We start from the raw sequence: 15,520 nt of genomic DNA, 5'->3' as shown, positions 1-15,520 counted from the left end.
CGCGGAGCCGCTGCGGCCCTCCAGGTACCCCGGCTCCTGCCCGCGCCCCGGGGAGAGCCAGGGAGGGGGGCTGCGGGGCCAGGGGTCGCGGGGACCCAGCGCGCCCCCCGCTGGAAGGGCGGGGTGCTAGGACCCCAGCGCTGCCTGGCGCAACCCGCGAGGCGTGAGCTGGGGGGCGGGGGAGGGGTGTCAGGACCCCTGGGGTCCCGGCGGCAGAAATCCCACCGCCTCCTTGGGTGGGGGTGGGGCAGCCGTGGACACCTGTCAGGAACAGGACACAGGCGCCTTGGGGGCCACCTCTCCGCCCCTGAGTCTGAGGGTCTGGGCAGTGGAGTACAGACCCGGCTGCCCTGACTCCCTCCTTTGTCTCTTTCCCTCCGTCTCTGCCATCAGTCTCTCAGCCGCTGCACCTGTAAGATGGTGAGTCTCCTCTGCTCCTTCCCCCAAAAGGCCCAAGCCCCTGGCCAGAGGGAGGGCCCAGAGGGCAGGGTTTGGCACCCAAAAGCCTCACCCTGGGGGCTCCCCTGTGCAGACAGCTCAGACCTATGACCAGCGGCTCGCACTGTGCTTGACTCTCCGCTCCGGGTGACATGGGACAAGCAGCTGCTGTGTGCCAGGCACTTCCTCTCTCCCCCACCAGCTCCGGGGATGGGCACTGTTGGTCCCCTTTGGCATTCATTCATTCCGCAACATTCACTGAGCCCCTACTATGCATCTGACACCATTCCAGGTTTGGGGACATAGCAATGCATGAACAGTCTGGGCTCTCAGGGAACACACACCTTCTTCTTCTTTTTGGAACACACCTTCTAAGAGAAGGCACGAGGCTCAGAATTTGGAACTGGTCAGCCTGGAGTCCAGCCCAGATCTCAAGCGCAGGCCTGCCCTCCCGGCCACAGCACACTGTCTTCCCATGACTGAAACCTCACCGGCCTCCTGGGGTGGGACAGGGCAGGTGCCAGGCCCCCACAAGGCCCAAAGAAACCTTGTAACTTATCTAAGGTAGCCCACCCAGGCTGTCCCCCGGAGGACAGGCCCACCTCTGTCCCCACCTGTGGTCACAAAGAGCCTCTGAGCTGCCTCATGTGGGAGTCAGCCAGCCTCAGAGAGGGGCAGGGGTATAAAATTTCATCCAAAGAAAGCATTTCCATGACTCAGAACATCTGAAAAAAGGGCACGGGCTTTTTCCCCTACCAATGCCTAGCACAGGGCTGGGCACACAGTAGGTCCTCAAGGCCTACTTAGGTGGCAGTGGAAAGATTCACCTACACATTTAGGTCTCAGCAGAGCTCCATGATGGTAGTAGATAGGTTACCAAGGCCAGAGAGAAATGAGCAGCTCAAGTGATTGCTTGGTTCGTTCGTTCATTTATCCTCAATCAACGTTTATTGAGCAGCTATGGTGTGCTAAAACTGCTTCGATGAACAAAACAGACCAAAACCTCTGGTCCTGAGAACGAAGCTAGGGCAGACCTTGGCGTGGGATGGGGGGGGGGGGTGGGCAGTGGTCCAGCCAGCAGCACATTGCTTTCTATGCCCAGCCCCCCAGAGCACTGCACTTATGTTTTACAAACCACCTCTACCTACATGTTCCTGGTGACAGGCCTTCATCCCCTAGCCCAACTCCATCCCCTCCTGGTTCCTAGGACAGTGTCTGCCCTGAACATAACCCAAGGTTAGGGGTGTGGAGGGCTTATACCCTTGGGTGACTTAATGTGCCCTTTGCCCACTCTGCCCAAGACCCACCACTTCTGCCCCTCTCAGCTCTCCCTGGATCCGCTGGGTCCCGAGTGGGACTGCCCCCTGGGCTCCAAGGACCTGGAGGAAGAGGAGGGCCCATGGGGAGGATGCTCTGGCCTGCCGCCCCCAGGCTGCTTCCCTGGCTCCTGGCACCAGGACGTGGGCCTGGACTGCAAGGGCTCCCTCGAGGGGGCGGAGGCCCGGGCCTGGACTGTCTACTACTATAGCCTCCTGCAGAGCTGTCTGCAGCAAGCCGGCCTTCCGGAGACCCAGGACCGCAGCCAGGTCCCCCGCACAGGTGCCCAAGGGCTCCAGGGAGGGGGGAGCCCTGGGGGGGGGAGGGGGGCACCCTCAGCCCAGCCTGCTTCCCATCCCTGTCAAGGTCAGCCCCTTCCCCCAGGCTCTGGCTGGATCTGGAGCCAGGGAGGCAAGGCCAGTCAACCTCCGGCAGACAAGCATTGTTTCAAAGGGCATCTGGCACCAGTAAAGTCAGAGATCAAGGCTTCCCTCCTGTCCCCAGAAGACCGAGTCGTGGGATTTGTCATCCATGTTCTGTGGAGCCAGAGCTTCTATAGACGTGTCTTGGGAGCTGCTGTGGAAGCAGCTAACAGTTGGGACCCAAAACTCCTTCCCTAGTTTATCTATTTTTATTTATTAATTTTTACATCTGTTTTAAAGATTAGGTGGCCACAAAGGTTTTGTGTGGACAGAAGGTTCACAGCCAGAATACATGAAAATCACAGACTGGGAAACTGAGGCACAGGGACTCCCCCCCCACCGCACTGCATGGGAACCACGGGTCACAGAGAAAGTCAGTGTCAAAGCCCAGGCTAGAACCCAGCTCTCCAGTCACTCAGCCTCCAGTACCTCCCAGGCTAGCTGCAGAGAGGAGGGAGCAGCCTCACCGGGCGGGATGGGCAGGCAGTTTCCCTTTCCCTTTCCAGCGTCTTCTTGTCCTCTCTACCCTTCTCAGCCCACACTGGCAAGGACCTGGGGGCCCCTGGCGGGGGGGGGGAAGGCGGGGCTATGGGCAGGGAAGGGTAGGCAGAAAGATAGCAGGGGGAGTCCCTATTGAGCTTGGCAATGTTCTCCCCACCCCCACCCCACCCCCAGGCTGCCCTGGTGCGGAGGTGACCTTATGCGTTCTGGGATCCCCCAGCACCTTTCTGTCTGTGCTGCTGGAGGGTGGGGTCCAGAGCCCGGGTGAGTATGTGCCCAAGTTCCCCCGCCCGCTCCTACAGAAAGGGCAGCCCTGCCCTGGCCCGGCCACATCCCGAAATACCCACTGACTCTGGCAAGTGCCTGCATTCTGCTGGGCCGGCTGCCATGCTCTGAGTGGGGGTGGGTTCTGGGAGCAGCTGCCCCCCACTACCCAGGGCCCCGGGCTGGAGGCGAAGGACATGGGGGCATTAAGCCTTCCCTGGCCTTCCCTGGCCAGCAACCCTCCTCCCTCTGCCCATAGGAAACATGCTCCTCTGCCTGTCCCCTACTTGGCTGACGAAGGTGCCGGCACTTGGGCAGCCTGGCGAGGCGGTCCTGCTGGTGTCCAAGGCTGTGAGCTTCCACCCAGGGGGCCTGACATTCCTGGATGACTTTGTCCCCCCACGCCGAGCCACCTACTTCCTGGCGGGCCTGGGGCTGGGACCTGGCCGGGGTCGAGAGGCAGCTGAACTTGCCCGTGACCTGACCTGTCCCACCGGAGCCTCGGCTGAGCTGGCCCGGCTGCTGGAAGACAGGCTGCTGACAAGGCGACTGCTGGCTCAGCACGGAGGTGTGGCTGTACCAGCTACCCTGGCTTTCACCTATAAGCCCCCAGCACTGCTGCGGGGCGGGGAGGCCGGCCCGGGCCTACGGCTGGTGGAGCTGAGTGGCAAAGAGGACCAGCAGACACTGGTGAAGGAGGAAGTAGGGGCCTTTCTGCACTCCGGGGCCCTGGCTGATGCCCTGCAGGTAACAGGCTCCTGCCTCCGAGGACCCATGCATGGTTACCCAGTCCTGCTGGGAAGTTGTCCCCAACTTGGAGCCCTCCTGCTGGCGTCTCTCTCTGGGGCAATCCCCTCCCTTCTTACCTCCGTTTACACATCGGATCCTACGGTACCCCACAGGCCCATGGGGTGGTAAGGAGACCCCCTTCCCCTCCCTGCTGCAGGTGGCCGTGAAGCTCAGTGGCTGGCGCTGGCGGGGGCGGCAGGCACTGCGTGTGTACCCTCGAGTGGAGCTGAGCACAGTGGTGGACACGGTGCTGGCGTTGCTGGAGAAACTGGAGGAGGAGGAGAGTGTCCTGGTGGAGGCTGTGTGCCCACCTGCCCGGCTACCCTTCCCAGGTGAGAGCCACCTGGGCCAGCCAGGAGTGGGAGCTTGGCTCGCCCTCCTGGCTGCTCTGTGCCGGGCTCAGGCCTCACCGTCCTTCCCCAGGCAGTCCCCCACCTGGCCCTGAGCTGGCTGTGCGCATCTGTGCTGTGGTATGTCGGACACAGGGTGACAGGCCCCTGCTGAGCAAGGTGAGCGTGGCCCAGGTTTAGGTCCTGGCCCTGTCGCCACACCCCAGCCCAGCCCTAATGAACTGCTGAGGGCCCCGGGCAGAGAGAAGGCATAATCTTTGGGGGGAATCCTGGTGGCCTCTAGGAGGACTCCTGGGTCTGACGCTTTTTCCCCTCCCTTTCCACCCTTCCTGCCTCAGGAGCTCTGCCTGGTACGGGGTACCAGGGCCCAGGGCTGAATCCTCTTACCCACAGAAGAGGCTGACCCAGGGTCTCTGAACTGCCAGTGTCTGGAGTCCTTTAGGAGGGGCCTCCAAGCTGGGGAACTCAAGGCAGCTTGAGGACCCTCCTGGGAACACAGCTCTGAGCCAACCTGAGGGACAGTCTGTCAACCCTGCCCTCGTGGAGGTCTAGGGTGGCAGAGGCCCCAGGGCCTGCAGGAGCTAGGAGCAAGCGTGCTTGGAGCCTTCAAGGAGCAGAGACCCCGGCTGGGCCTGGAAGCCTGGGTAGAATCCCCTTAGGGTCTAAAGGACCAGAGGGGCAGTGGCGGGGGAAAGTGGTTTGTGCAGCGGAAGTCACAGAGGAGGACTGGGCTACTTGAATGGCTAGTTAGAGGTCTGGCCTGGACCTCGGCACCAGGGTAGGTGTTCAGGGGAAGGGTGTGGGGGGTGGTATTAGTCCTGGGACGGCTCCTCCTGGGTCAACACCCTCAGCCACACCCTACCCAGGTGGTGTGCAGCGTGGGCCGTGAGGACCGGCCTCTGCGGCACCAGAGCTCCTTGCCACAGACGCTGGAGGCGGCACTGGCCCGGTGCGGCCTGGGTGAGACGGGACACGTGGCGGTCGTGCGACGGCGCGTCAAGGCGGCGGCCGAGGCCGCGCTGGCCGCCGTGCTGGCCCTGGAGGCCGGCCTGAGCGCTGAGCAGCGCGGGGGGCGCCGGGCCCGCACGGACTTCCTCGGTGAGTGCGCACGGCCCGGGCGGGGGCCGGGGGCCGGGGGCGAGGCCGGAGGGCCGCCCGCGCTGAGCCCGCGCCCCCCGCCCGGCCCAGGCGTGGACTTCGCGCTGACGGTGGAAGGCCGCGTGCTGACCCCCGTGGCCCTGGAGCTGAACAGCGGACTGTGTCTGGAGGCGTGCGGCGCGCTCGAGGGGCTTTGGGCCGCGCAGCGCCCGCGGTCGGCGGCCGAGGACGCGGCGGCCGCGCCGCTCGTGGAGACCATGCTGCGGCGGTCCGCGCACTGCCTCGTGGAGGGCAAGCAGCTGCTGCTGATCGGCGCCGGCGGCGTCAGCAAGAAGTTCGTGTGGGAGGCGGCGCGCGACTACGGGCTCAAGGTGGGCGGGGCGCGGGGCGGGACGCGGGGCGGGGCCGGTCCGAAGTCCCGGCCCCTGTGGTGGAGGCGGCAACCTGGGCGCCCGGGCGCGGAGAGCTTCGGGGCGGGGCCAGCACCGCTGGGGGCGGAGCCTGCGCTGGGCGTGCCCGCTGGGGGCTCTAGAGCCCAGGAGTAGGGGTGGGGCCCGCTGCCCCACTGAGGTTAGAAATTTAAACTTTTTGTATTTACTTATTTGAGAGAGAGCGAGAGTGAGAGAGCACAAGCGGGGGTGGGGAGGCGGCAGCAGAGGGAAAGGGAGAAGCAGGTTCCCTGCTGAGCAAGGAGCCCAGTGCGGGGCTGGATTCCAGGACCCCGAGATCATGACCTGAGCAGAAGGCAGAGGCTTAACTGACTGAGCCACCCAGGCACCCCAGAAGTCTAAACTCTTTTTGGCCTCTGGCCGAATTCTGTTTCAGCGAGGTGAAAGAGGACCTCGGGAGGGGCACAGAGCCCCCTCCAGGGCAAAAAGAGCCCAGCGCAGATGGGCTGGAGGGGCGGGGGCGTCATTCAGGGTTAGTACCAGAACCAGGACCTTGAATGCCAGGCTAAGGAGCCTGGCCTATCCTGCAGGAAGGGCAGGCCCTTCGAGGTTGAATTCCTGAGGGCACGAGTAGGGTGCTGGAGAGCAGCTTACAGGTCCCGAATCAAGTTCACAGCAGTGGCCTCACATTAAAGAATCTGGAGCCATCCATGCAGGCAGAGTAGGCATTCTTTTCTTTTTTTTTAAGATTTTATTTATTTATTTGACAGAGACAGGCGAGAGGGAACACAAGTAGGGGGAGTGGGAGAGAGAGAAGCTCGATCCCAGGACCCTGGGATCATGACCCGAGCCGGAGGCAGACGCTTAACAACTGAGCCACCCAGCCTCCCCCAGAGTAGGCATTCTTATCCCCCATTGAACAGATAAGAAAACAGAGGCCAGGTTCTTCCTGGCTCTAATCTACCACAATGGTCTCCTCTCCCCTCTTCCACAGTACCACACCCCCTTGGGAATCCACCCCTCCAGCCATTCCTATGCCTCTTCACTCCCTGCCTTGCACATTGTGCTCTCCACTTGGAACGTCTTTCTACTCCTCATGCCGCCAAGTGTTACAGTGCTCACAGCCACGCTCCCCTGTCTCTTCAGGAGCAGCCTCTGCCCTGGGAACCAGCTGCTTTGTGTCTGTGTTCCCCCAGTGGGCAGTGAGATTTGGGGCACAGGGCCCCACTGGATTCCTCCGTGGGCACCCCTGGGGTCAGAACTCTTTGGGTGAATGACGACCAAGAGCATGATGCCCAAAGACACCAGGCCACCTGTCCCTACCCCCACCCTGGTGGTTCCCCTACAAGCTGTGGTCAGAGTGAGAGTGAGCCCACCAGCCCACTCTCTTTGCTCCAGCCCCTCCTGCCCAGATCACACCCTTTCCCTTGTGCCGCCATCTTTCCTCTGGCTGAGTTTTACTCAGCTCCCAGCCTAAGCATTGCCTCCTCTCGGCTGCCTTCCCTCCCCTCCAGGCTGGGTTAGATGTGCCAGTTCTGCACCTTCCATTTAGTCAATCATCAACAAATATTTTTTGAGCCCCTAGAACTGGTGAGTCGGTCTCCGCTGAGGGCCAAAACCATGTTCTAGGCCCCATCCAATCTCCCCAGTGTCCAGCACAGGCTGACCTGGGTGCGTTGTGCTCTGGTGCTTTCTGCAGCTGCACCTGGTGGAGTCAGACCCCAACCACTTTGCATCCCAACTGGTGCAGACTTTCATCCACTTTGATGTGACGGAGCACCGGCGGGATGAAGAGAATGCACGGCTGCTGGCGGAACTGGTGCGGGCCCGTGGCCTGCAGCTGGATGGCTGCTTCTCCTACTGGGACGACTGCCTAGTGCTCACCGCCTTGCTCTGCCAGGAGCTGGGGCTGCCCTGCAGCCCCCCAGCTGCCATGCGCTTGGCCAAGCAGAAGAGCTGCACCCAGCTGCACCTGTTGCGCTGCCATGGCCCACCCTGGCCTGCGCCCTCCCTCCACGCCGTGCCCTGCTGCCCGCTGGAGAGTGAGGCCGATGTGGAGAAGGCCGTCCACCAGGTGCCCCTGCCAGGTGTCATGAAACTGGAGTTCGGGGCAGGCGCAGTGGGTGTGCGGCTGGTGGAGGACGCGCCACAGTGCCACGAACACTTTTCCCAGATCGCCCGCGACCTGCAGGGGGAGGCCGACCACCCCGGCATTGGGCTGGGCTGGGGCAACGCCATGCTGCTGATGGAGTTCATTGAGGGCACCGAGCACGATGTGGACCTGGTGTTGTTTGGTGGGCGACTGCTGGCCGCCTTCGTGTCCGACAACGGCCCCACGAGGCTGCCCGGCTTCACGGAGACGGCAGCCTGCATGCCCACCGGGCTGGCACCCGAGCAGGAGGCCCAGCTGGTGCAGGCAGCCTTCCGCTGTTGCCTGGGCTGTGGGCTGCTGGATGGGGTGTTCAACGTGGAGCTCAAGCTGACTGGGGCTGGGCCGAAGCTCATCGAGATCAACCCTCGCATGGGCGGCTTCTACCTGAGAGACTGGATCCTGGAGCTCTATGGTGTGGACCTGCTGCTAGCAGCAGCTATGGTGGCCTGCGGCCTGCGGCCTGCCTTGCCCACCCACCCACGTGCCCGTGGCCACCTGGTGGGGGTCATGTGCCTGGTGTCCCAGCACTTGCAGGTGCTGAGTTCCACCGCCAGCCGTGAGACCCTGCAGGCTCTTCATGACCAGGGCCTGCTGCGCCTCAATTGGCTGGAGGAGGTCTTGGTGCCGGGCGAATACGAGGAGCCCTACTGCAGCGTGGCCTGTGCTGGGTCCAGCCCGGCTGAGGCTCGCCTCCGCCTGCTGGGCCTCTGCCAGGGTCTGGGCATCGATGGGCCCCACTACCCTGTTGCCCACTTCCTGTCCCACTTCAAATAGTGCCTCTCTTCCTGGACACCTGCCCCAACCCTGGCCTGGCCCCCCCCAAGGCCTCAGGTCTGTTCCAGAATAACAGGGCCATTTGACACGAAGGCCTCCTGAGCTTGAGGGCCACAAAAAAAGTATCTGGCGGGGGGGGCCCACTGGCCCCTCTTGCTGTCAGTCCAGCACAGGCCCCAGTCCTGCCCCACGAGTCTAGCCATGGAGAAACAGCAACAGCTGCGTGCATACACACAAGCACACGCACACGCACGCACGCGCACGCACACACTGCAGGGAGGCGGGAGTGGGCCCAAACTTAGCCCCTCTTTGTCATCCCTCCAGGTCTGTCTCTCCTCCTGCAGCCTACAGGAAGAGAGAAGCTGGCTGGCCCCTGGCCTTGGACAAATCCCACAAAAGCCTGAGATGAAACGCCCTGTCTTCTTACTCTTAACCCTCATTTAGCAAATTCCAGGATATTTCTAGAGCCCGCTGACAACTTTTGGCAGTGCCCTGCTTGCCTCATTTGGCCTGAGCAGTAGAAGCAGGTGCCCTGGGGTCAGCAGGAACCATCTCCTCTCCAGGCAGACACTATTGACCCATTCTACAGATGAGGAAACAGGCTCAGAGAGGAACAACCATTGCCTCAAGGTCACACCACAGTAGCTGGGGGGTCAAGGGACAAGATACAGGGTCCAGGTTTCCACTTTTACTAAGTCTTATGTGCCCGCTCAGCTTCTAAACCCCACTCGCCTCCCTGCCCTCATTCATATGTGACCTTAAGACAAGTGAACGCCCCCTCCCATGCAGCACACACCTTCTCCACCAAGCTTTGGTGCTTTGGCCTCTGGCATAACTAACCGGCATTGGCAGAGGAGAGTCTACACTCCCTTCCTGATTCAGGGGAGTCTGCTTCAATAACTCTGCCCCTGTGCAGCGCAGGACCTGGGGCTCGCTCCACAAGCATCCCTCTCCAAATAAAGGCTTATGAACTAATGAAAGGTCTGGCATGTGGTTCTTGCAACTTGGACAATACCCCTCAGGCTCAGCTAGATGGGAGTTGGGGATGGGAGGAGGGAGAGGTGGCTAGGGGACACCTGTAGCATCTGGAGCTAAGGATAAAACACCCTACTGGCTAGGCCTCTGTGTTGGAGGGGCCTGCCATGGTCACTCACAACGGGACCCAAACCTGAGGGTCCCTGGAGGGTGGAATTGCAACCAGACGGCCACATCCAACTAAACAACCCTCTTCCAGCCTGGAGACTCCCGAGTTCTGTCCAGCTGAGTTCATATTTAGCCTCCCCATCCAACTGGAATGCACATCCAGACAGCCTCCAACAGTCAGAACTCATCCAAGACCTAGTGTGACCCAAATTCACCCCTACAGAGCTCCAGGCAACGAGAATCCATGCCCAAATCTAAAGTCACAGACCAGGTTTTGTGTATTCATTCATTCATTCATTCATTCATTCATTATTTTAACGAAGTTTTATTACGTGCCTATTCTGTATCAGATAGCAAAATTACTAAATGTACTTAAATTGGCAACGAAGCAAACTCCAGCACAAACCCATATTTACGGGTGTTATCAGTGAGACCCAAACCCTTTCTGGCAAGAACCTGGCAAAAAAGCCCAGCCTGACCTGAGCGTGGGGCAGTCACCCCGTAAGTGTTCTGATTTGCAGGGTCCTTGAGGCAGGTGTCACGTTAGGGAGACTGTGATGCAGCCGCCTCTCGGGGCGAACACAGAGACGCGACCTGCCTTTCGCCGCCCCGCCACCCAGCCAGCGCACAGCTTAAACCGGGCTGGGGATTAAATTTACACCCATACCTGCATGTGCTTCTGCCCCATCCAAACTCATACTCTCCCCAGAACCAAGATGAGCGCCTTCTAGGCTTCCCTTGTCCGGTGCCACCCCCGGGGAGCAGTGCTGCGAAGACTGAGGGTCCCGTCAAAGAGTGTTAGACCGGCTTTGGCAGCCCGGCACTCTGGAACTACAGTTCCCGAGAGGCCTTGCGCCGGGCGCCATCTTTTCGCCCCGCCAGACTAAGGGGCCGGCTGGAGGGAGGGGGGAGCCTCATGCGTCATCGGCGCGCGGGGCCGCGGTCGCGGAGTGATAACGTACAACCCCCCCCGCCCCGCCCCCCGGGCTGTCAGTCTGAGCGCGGCCAAGCACGGGCCGAGGGGCCCGCCGGGCCGGCGCCGCTATGGCGGCCGTGTTTGACCTGGACCTGGAGACGGAGGAAGGCAGCGAGGGCGAGCCAGAGTTGAGCCCCTCGGTGAGTGGTCCTCCCGGGCGCGGCTCGATCCCGGAGCCGATCCCATCCTCCAGGCGGTGGACTCGCCCTGGCTTCCTCCAGCCAGAGCGTCTCTGAGCCCGGCCCCTATTAAGCTCTGACCCACCCTCACTCACCCCGACCTGTCTTCCAGGCCCCAGCCCTTACCCTGGTTCTCCCTTTTCTGCCCTGGACCTCTCCTCCCCATTGCTGGCCCATCGCCCGCCAGCTCCCATTCCTGACCCCCTCCTCTCCTGGGCCAAGTAGTCCAGCTTGAGGGGGAGGGATCCCGGTGCCTTCCTTGGCTCTTACCCCTCGGTTTCTCACAGGACGTGTGTCCCCTTGCCGAGTCGAGGGCGGCTGGCCTGGAGTGAGTGAGGGTTGTGTTGGGGGAGGAGGGTATGGGCTGGGGAGGGAGACATGGGGAGTACTGGAGCCTTGCCCCCATTAACTTCTTGTGTTAATAGGCCTGTGGGACACTGTGAGGAGGTGGAGCTGACTGAGACCAGTGTGAACCTAGGCCCTGAGCGCATCGGGCCCCACTGCTTTGAGCTGCTGCGTGTGCTGGGCAAGGGGGGCTATGGCAAGGTACTGGCCTTCCTTCCTCACTGGTCTCCCTGCCTCAGTCTTGCCGCAGCAAAGGGTCTCAAAACCAATTAGACTTGTAAATCAGCTGAGCCTCCATAGAACTCTGAGGTAAAAACATAAAGCAGGGAAAGGCCGATCCTCTCAGAATCAGACTTGACGTCTTTACTGCCCCACCCTTGGGTGGGCCTAGGCCTCTGGGTCTCAATGCCAGAGCTTCAGGGTGGAGCTTTTTGAAGACAGGATGTGGAGAGGGAGGTTGATCCTGTCTCCCCTGCCCTACAGGTGTTCCAAGTGCGAAAGGTGCAGGGCACCAACTTGGGCAAAATATATGCCATGAAAGTCCTGAGGAAGGTGAGTCATTTGTTCAGCCAACAAATCCTTGCTCGGTGGCTGCCGTCCTCCATGCACTACTCCAGGCTTCCGGAAGACAGTAGTGAACATGATGGAGGAGATGGCCCCTGTCTCGGGCATTGGCTGGTTTATCGTCAGTTGTGGTTGTGTTGTTTTCCAGTAATTCCCAACCGTGGGCAATATTGCCTGTACATTTTTGAGTTACGACTAAATAGGGGTGCTAATGGCATTCAGTGGGTAGAGGCCAGGGCTGCTGCTAAACATCCTACGATGTACAAGACAGCACCCACAGCAAAGGATTATCTGCCTGAAATGTCATTAGTGCCAAAGCAGAGAGGTACCTCTAGAGGATAAATCAGTCCTTGAGAAGGATGATCACTGGTTGCGGAATTATGGGGAAATAGAATGCAGCGATAAAGGGTGGCAGGAGGGTAATGGCTGGAGGGACTAAAGGCGCCCGGGGTGCCCACCTTCTGATTGATCCCGCCTCTTCAGGCCAAAATTGTGCGCAACGCCAAGGACACAGCACACACGCGGGCTGAACGGAACATTCTAGAGTCAGTGAAGCACCCCTTCATTGTGGAACTGGCCTATGCCTTCCAGACTGGTGGCAAACTCTACCTCATCCTCGAGTGTCTCAGTGGTATGAGCAGGGGCCCAGCCAGGGAACCAGGGCCAGGGAACCAGCCAGGAAGCACTGGGAGCTCTGGGGGAAGCCCGGAGAGATGTGGTGTGTAGAATGGCTAGGGGGCCCCCACGCCCATCCATTCGTGTGTCCATCCGTCCCTTCATTCATTCATTCAGCAAACGTCTGTCCAGCACCTATTTTGTCCCTCACCTGTATTGGGGGTGGACGGGAACGGTGGGAGTTCGTGCAGAAATCCAGTGGCTTGTTTTGTCCATTTCCACTACCCCTTCATGGCCTGTTCCTCTCTTCTGTATGCCCTGTGTCCAGTTGGGTCCCAGATCCCGCTGGTTCATTCTCAGCAGTGTCCTTCATACTATCCACTCTCCTGAGGGAGGGCAGGGGTCACAGTTGTTCCTAACTGGGCCTGAGGCCTTCAGCTCACCCTCTTCCATGAACGCCCAGGGTCATCATCTCAGCACGGAATTGGCCCCGACCCTCCTACTCACAATCACACGGCTCTTTGTAACTGCCCCGGTGAAGCCTGGCCTCCTTGGCCTGGTGCCCCCTGTTGGCCGTGAAGCGGTTGGGGCCCACTCGCCTCCAGGTCCTGTCTGCACGGATGAGCCCTGTGAGCTCCAGTGCCCGTGTCCATCTCAGCAGCCCCTCGATTCTCACTGTTACCATGGGCTGTGTCCCCTCACGCTGGGAGTCCTTTGCCTCCTCTGTGATATTTTTTGCATTAAGCTCCTGGAGCTGTTGCCTCAGTCTGGCATATTAGAGCACCTGTGTGCATGTCTGTCTCCCCATTAGACTGAGCATCCTGAGGGCAATGGCTGGGTCTCCTCATCTCTGTGTCCCCAGCTTCACCCAGCACAGGGCCAGACACCCGAGTAGGCGTCGGTAGATGTTTGCTGAATTGAATTGAATCCCCACGGCAGCTCTGTGAGGCAGGTAGGGCCGGAATTATGAGTCCCACTCTCCCCAAGAAGAAACCGAGATTCAGAGAGCAAAGATGCTTGTTCCCAGCACACAGCTGCTGACATGTTTGTATCACAGGCGGTGAGCTCTTCACGCATCTGGAGCGAGAGGGCATCTTCCTGGAAGACACGGCCTGGTGGGTGTTCCTTCCTGCCTCTCTGGAGGGGCTCCAGGGATCCCCTTCCCCCAGAGCCCAGTCCCTTGCCTACCCTTGCCTTCACCCTGTCCTGTCTCTGCAGTTTCTACCTGGCAGAGATCACACTGGCCCTGGGCCATCTCCACTCCCAAGGCATCATCTACCGGGACCTCAAACCTGAGAACATCATGCTCAACAGCCAGGGTGCGCATGTGTGCACCCCCCGCCGCCCAACCCCGTGTAGCTGCATATGTTGGGTTGGAATCTGCAGGGAGGGCTGAGGAGCACCACACAGTAGGCCAGGGCCCTGACCACCCCTTCCAACATCTTCCTCAGGCCACATCAAACTGACAGACTTTGGACTCTGCAAGGAGTCGATCCATGAGGGCGCCGTCACCCATACTTTCTGTGGCACCATTGAGTACATGTAAGTGGCAGCTGGCTGGGACCAGGGGTTGGGAGGACTGCCAGGAAGGGCCCAGCCTGGCTGATGGTTTCCCCTGGCCCCCAGGGCCCCTGAGATTCTGGTACGCAGTGGCCACAACCGGGCGGTGGACTGGTGGAGCCTGGGGGCCCTGATGTATGACATGCTCACTGGATCGGCAAGTCCAGCCTCCTTGGGAGGAGGGGCGGTGGGGAGGGGGGTGGGAGGGGGTCCTCATCCTGGGCCAGGGCCAGGGCCAGGGCCTGGGGGGAGGCCCGCAAGTCTCCTCTCACCCTCTGCTTTCTCCAGCCACCCTTCACTGCAGAGAACCGGAAGAAAACCATGGACAAGATCATCAAAGGGAAGCTGACGCTGCCCCCCTACCTCACCCCGGATGCCCGGGACCTTGTCAAAAAGGTGGGCTCCTCCAGTGCCTGGCCCAGCCCCCAGTGTCTTCTAGGCCCTGCATGGAATCCTGAGTTTGTCTGGGCTGTGGGACACCCCGGCCTGTGCAGTATGCCTTTGGGATGAAAGAGCACTGGCTTTGGGGTCCAAGACGCTGAGCGTGGGCCTTCACTCTGTTGCAGACCAGCTGATGACCCTGCTGCACACACCCCTAGTCCCAAGTCTTAATCAGCAGAACATTCACGATGAGCTAGCTGCTCTCCCATCGAGAAGGCATTCGTTGGGGGTAAAAGTGGGAGGCGAGGCTTGGAGATTGGATCCCACTGCAGTGCCCTAGTGCTCCCAGTGACCGGGTGCCTTTGCGAAGGCTTCACGCGGAAGGGCCCGTTAGACCAAACCTTGGAAGGCCTAAGGTTGTCCGTAGGTGGAGACCACACTCTGGAGGCCTTCTCCCCACCACCACACACACACATACACAGACACACACACACAGCTCACCTTTCCCTGCCCAGGCCAGTCTCCAGGAACATGGAGGAACACACAGTCAGTGCCTCTCCCCCAGACAGACCCTCACCCTCTGCCCTTGTCGTGCAGTTTCTGAAGCGGAATCCCGGCCAGCGGATCGGGGGTGGCCCTGGGGATGCTGCTGATGTGCAGGTGGGTCTGGGACCACCAGGAGGGGGCAGGGCTGAGCCCCCAAAGGTGCCAGGGGGCAGGCAAGGCCTTAGGGCAGAGGGAGTTACTGAGGGAGCCAAGGAGGGTGAAATGATGAGATGTTTGGGGGCCCTCTACCCACAGAGGCACCCCTTCTTCCGGCACATTAATTGGGACGACCTCCTGGCTCGCCGCATCGACCCCCCTTTCAGGCCTTCTCTGGTAAGCGGAGGACCCATTAGTCTGGGGGCAGGTGGAGGACCCGTCCTGGATGCCCCCGACCCCTCCTCCCCGCTCGGGTCTACCCACAGCAGTCAGAGGAGGACGTGAGCCAGTTTGACTCCCACTTCACGCGGCAGACGCCAGTGGACAGTCCTGATGATACGGCCCTCAGCGAGAGCGCCAACCAGGCCTTCCTGGTGAGGTCCTGGGGGGCCTGAGGGTTATGGGGGCCCGGGCAGGATTGTGGCTAAGGAGTGGTGGACACTGAGTGTCATCCGGCCCTGCCTTCGCTCCCCCCCCCCCCCCCCCCCCCCCCCCCCGCCCCCCCCATTGTGGCCCCCCCCCCCGCGGCCCCACTCACGGGGGGATCTCCCTCATCCCCCA

At 60.9% G+C, this 15,520-nt stretch overlaps 2 protein-coding genes across 5 annotated transcripts in view; both read left to right on the top strand.

The window, feature by feature from the left end:
• Positions 1–1,898: 1,898 nt before the first annotated feature.
• Positions 1,899–9,460, top strand: CARNS1 (carnosine synthase 1). The gene is made up of 8 exons (XM_021685115.2): positions 1,899–2,037; positions 2,853–2,942; positions 3,202–3,689; positions 3,889–4,063; positions 4,155–4,240; positions 4,948–5,179; positions 5,270–5,550; positions 7,268–9,460. Exons 3-8 carry the CDS (start codon positions 3,207–3,209, stop codon positions 8,492–8,494), a joined length of 2,484 nt encoding a protein of 827 aa, XP_021540790.1. The 5' UTR covers positions 1,899–2,037; positions 2,853–2,942; positions 3,202–3,206; the 3' UTR covers positions 8,495–9,460.
• A 1,163-nt stretch (positions 9,461–10,623) lies between these two features.
• RPS6KB2 (ribosomal protein S6 kinase B2) overlaps positions 10,624–15,520 on the top strand; it is a 5,753-nt gene continuing 856 nt past the window's right edge. The window contains exons 1-13 of one of the 4 annotated variants that reach the window (XM_044919224.1): positions 10,624–10,753; positions 11,080–11,120; positions 11,218–11,338; positions 11,621–11,689; positions 12,185–12,332; positions 13,374–13,431; positions 13,535–13,635; positions 13,768–13,858; positions 13,943–14,033; positions 14,165–14,272; positions 14,855–14,917; positions 15,059–15,136; positions 15,226–15,332. In XM_044919224.1, coding sequence (XP_044775159.1) covers positions 10,682–10,753; positions 11,080–11,120; positions 11,218–11,338; positions 11,621–11,689; positions 12,185–12,332; positions 13,374–13,431; positions 13,535–13,635; positions 13,768–13,858; positions 13,943–14,033; positions 14,165–14,272; positions 14,855–14,917; positions 15,059–15,136; positions 15,226–15,332 — 1,148 coding nt within the window. In that variant the 5' untranslated portion in view covers positions 10,624–10,681. Of the gene's footprint in view, positions 10,754–11,079; positions 11,121–11,217; positions 11,339–11,620; positions 11,690–12,184; positions 12,333–13,373; positions 13,432–13,534; positions 13,636–13,767; positions 13,859–13,942; positions 14,034–14,164; positions 14,273–14,854; positions 14,918–15,058; positions 15,137–15,225; positions 15,334–15,520 lie in introns of those variants that run through there. The other 3 variants (XM_021685117.2, XM_021685116.2, XM_044919225.1) reach the window with 3 other exon arrangements.

Source organism: Neomonachus schauinslandi, chromosome 11 (assembly GCF_002201575.2).
Source record: "Neomonachus schauinslandi chromosome 11, ASM220157v2, whole genome shotgun sequence".
Lineage (NCBI taxonomy): Eukaryota > Metazoa > Chordata > Mammalia > Carnivora > Phocidae > Neomonachus > Neomonachus schauinslandi.
This window is presented reverse-complemented; position numbering and strand designations above follow the sequence as displayed.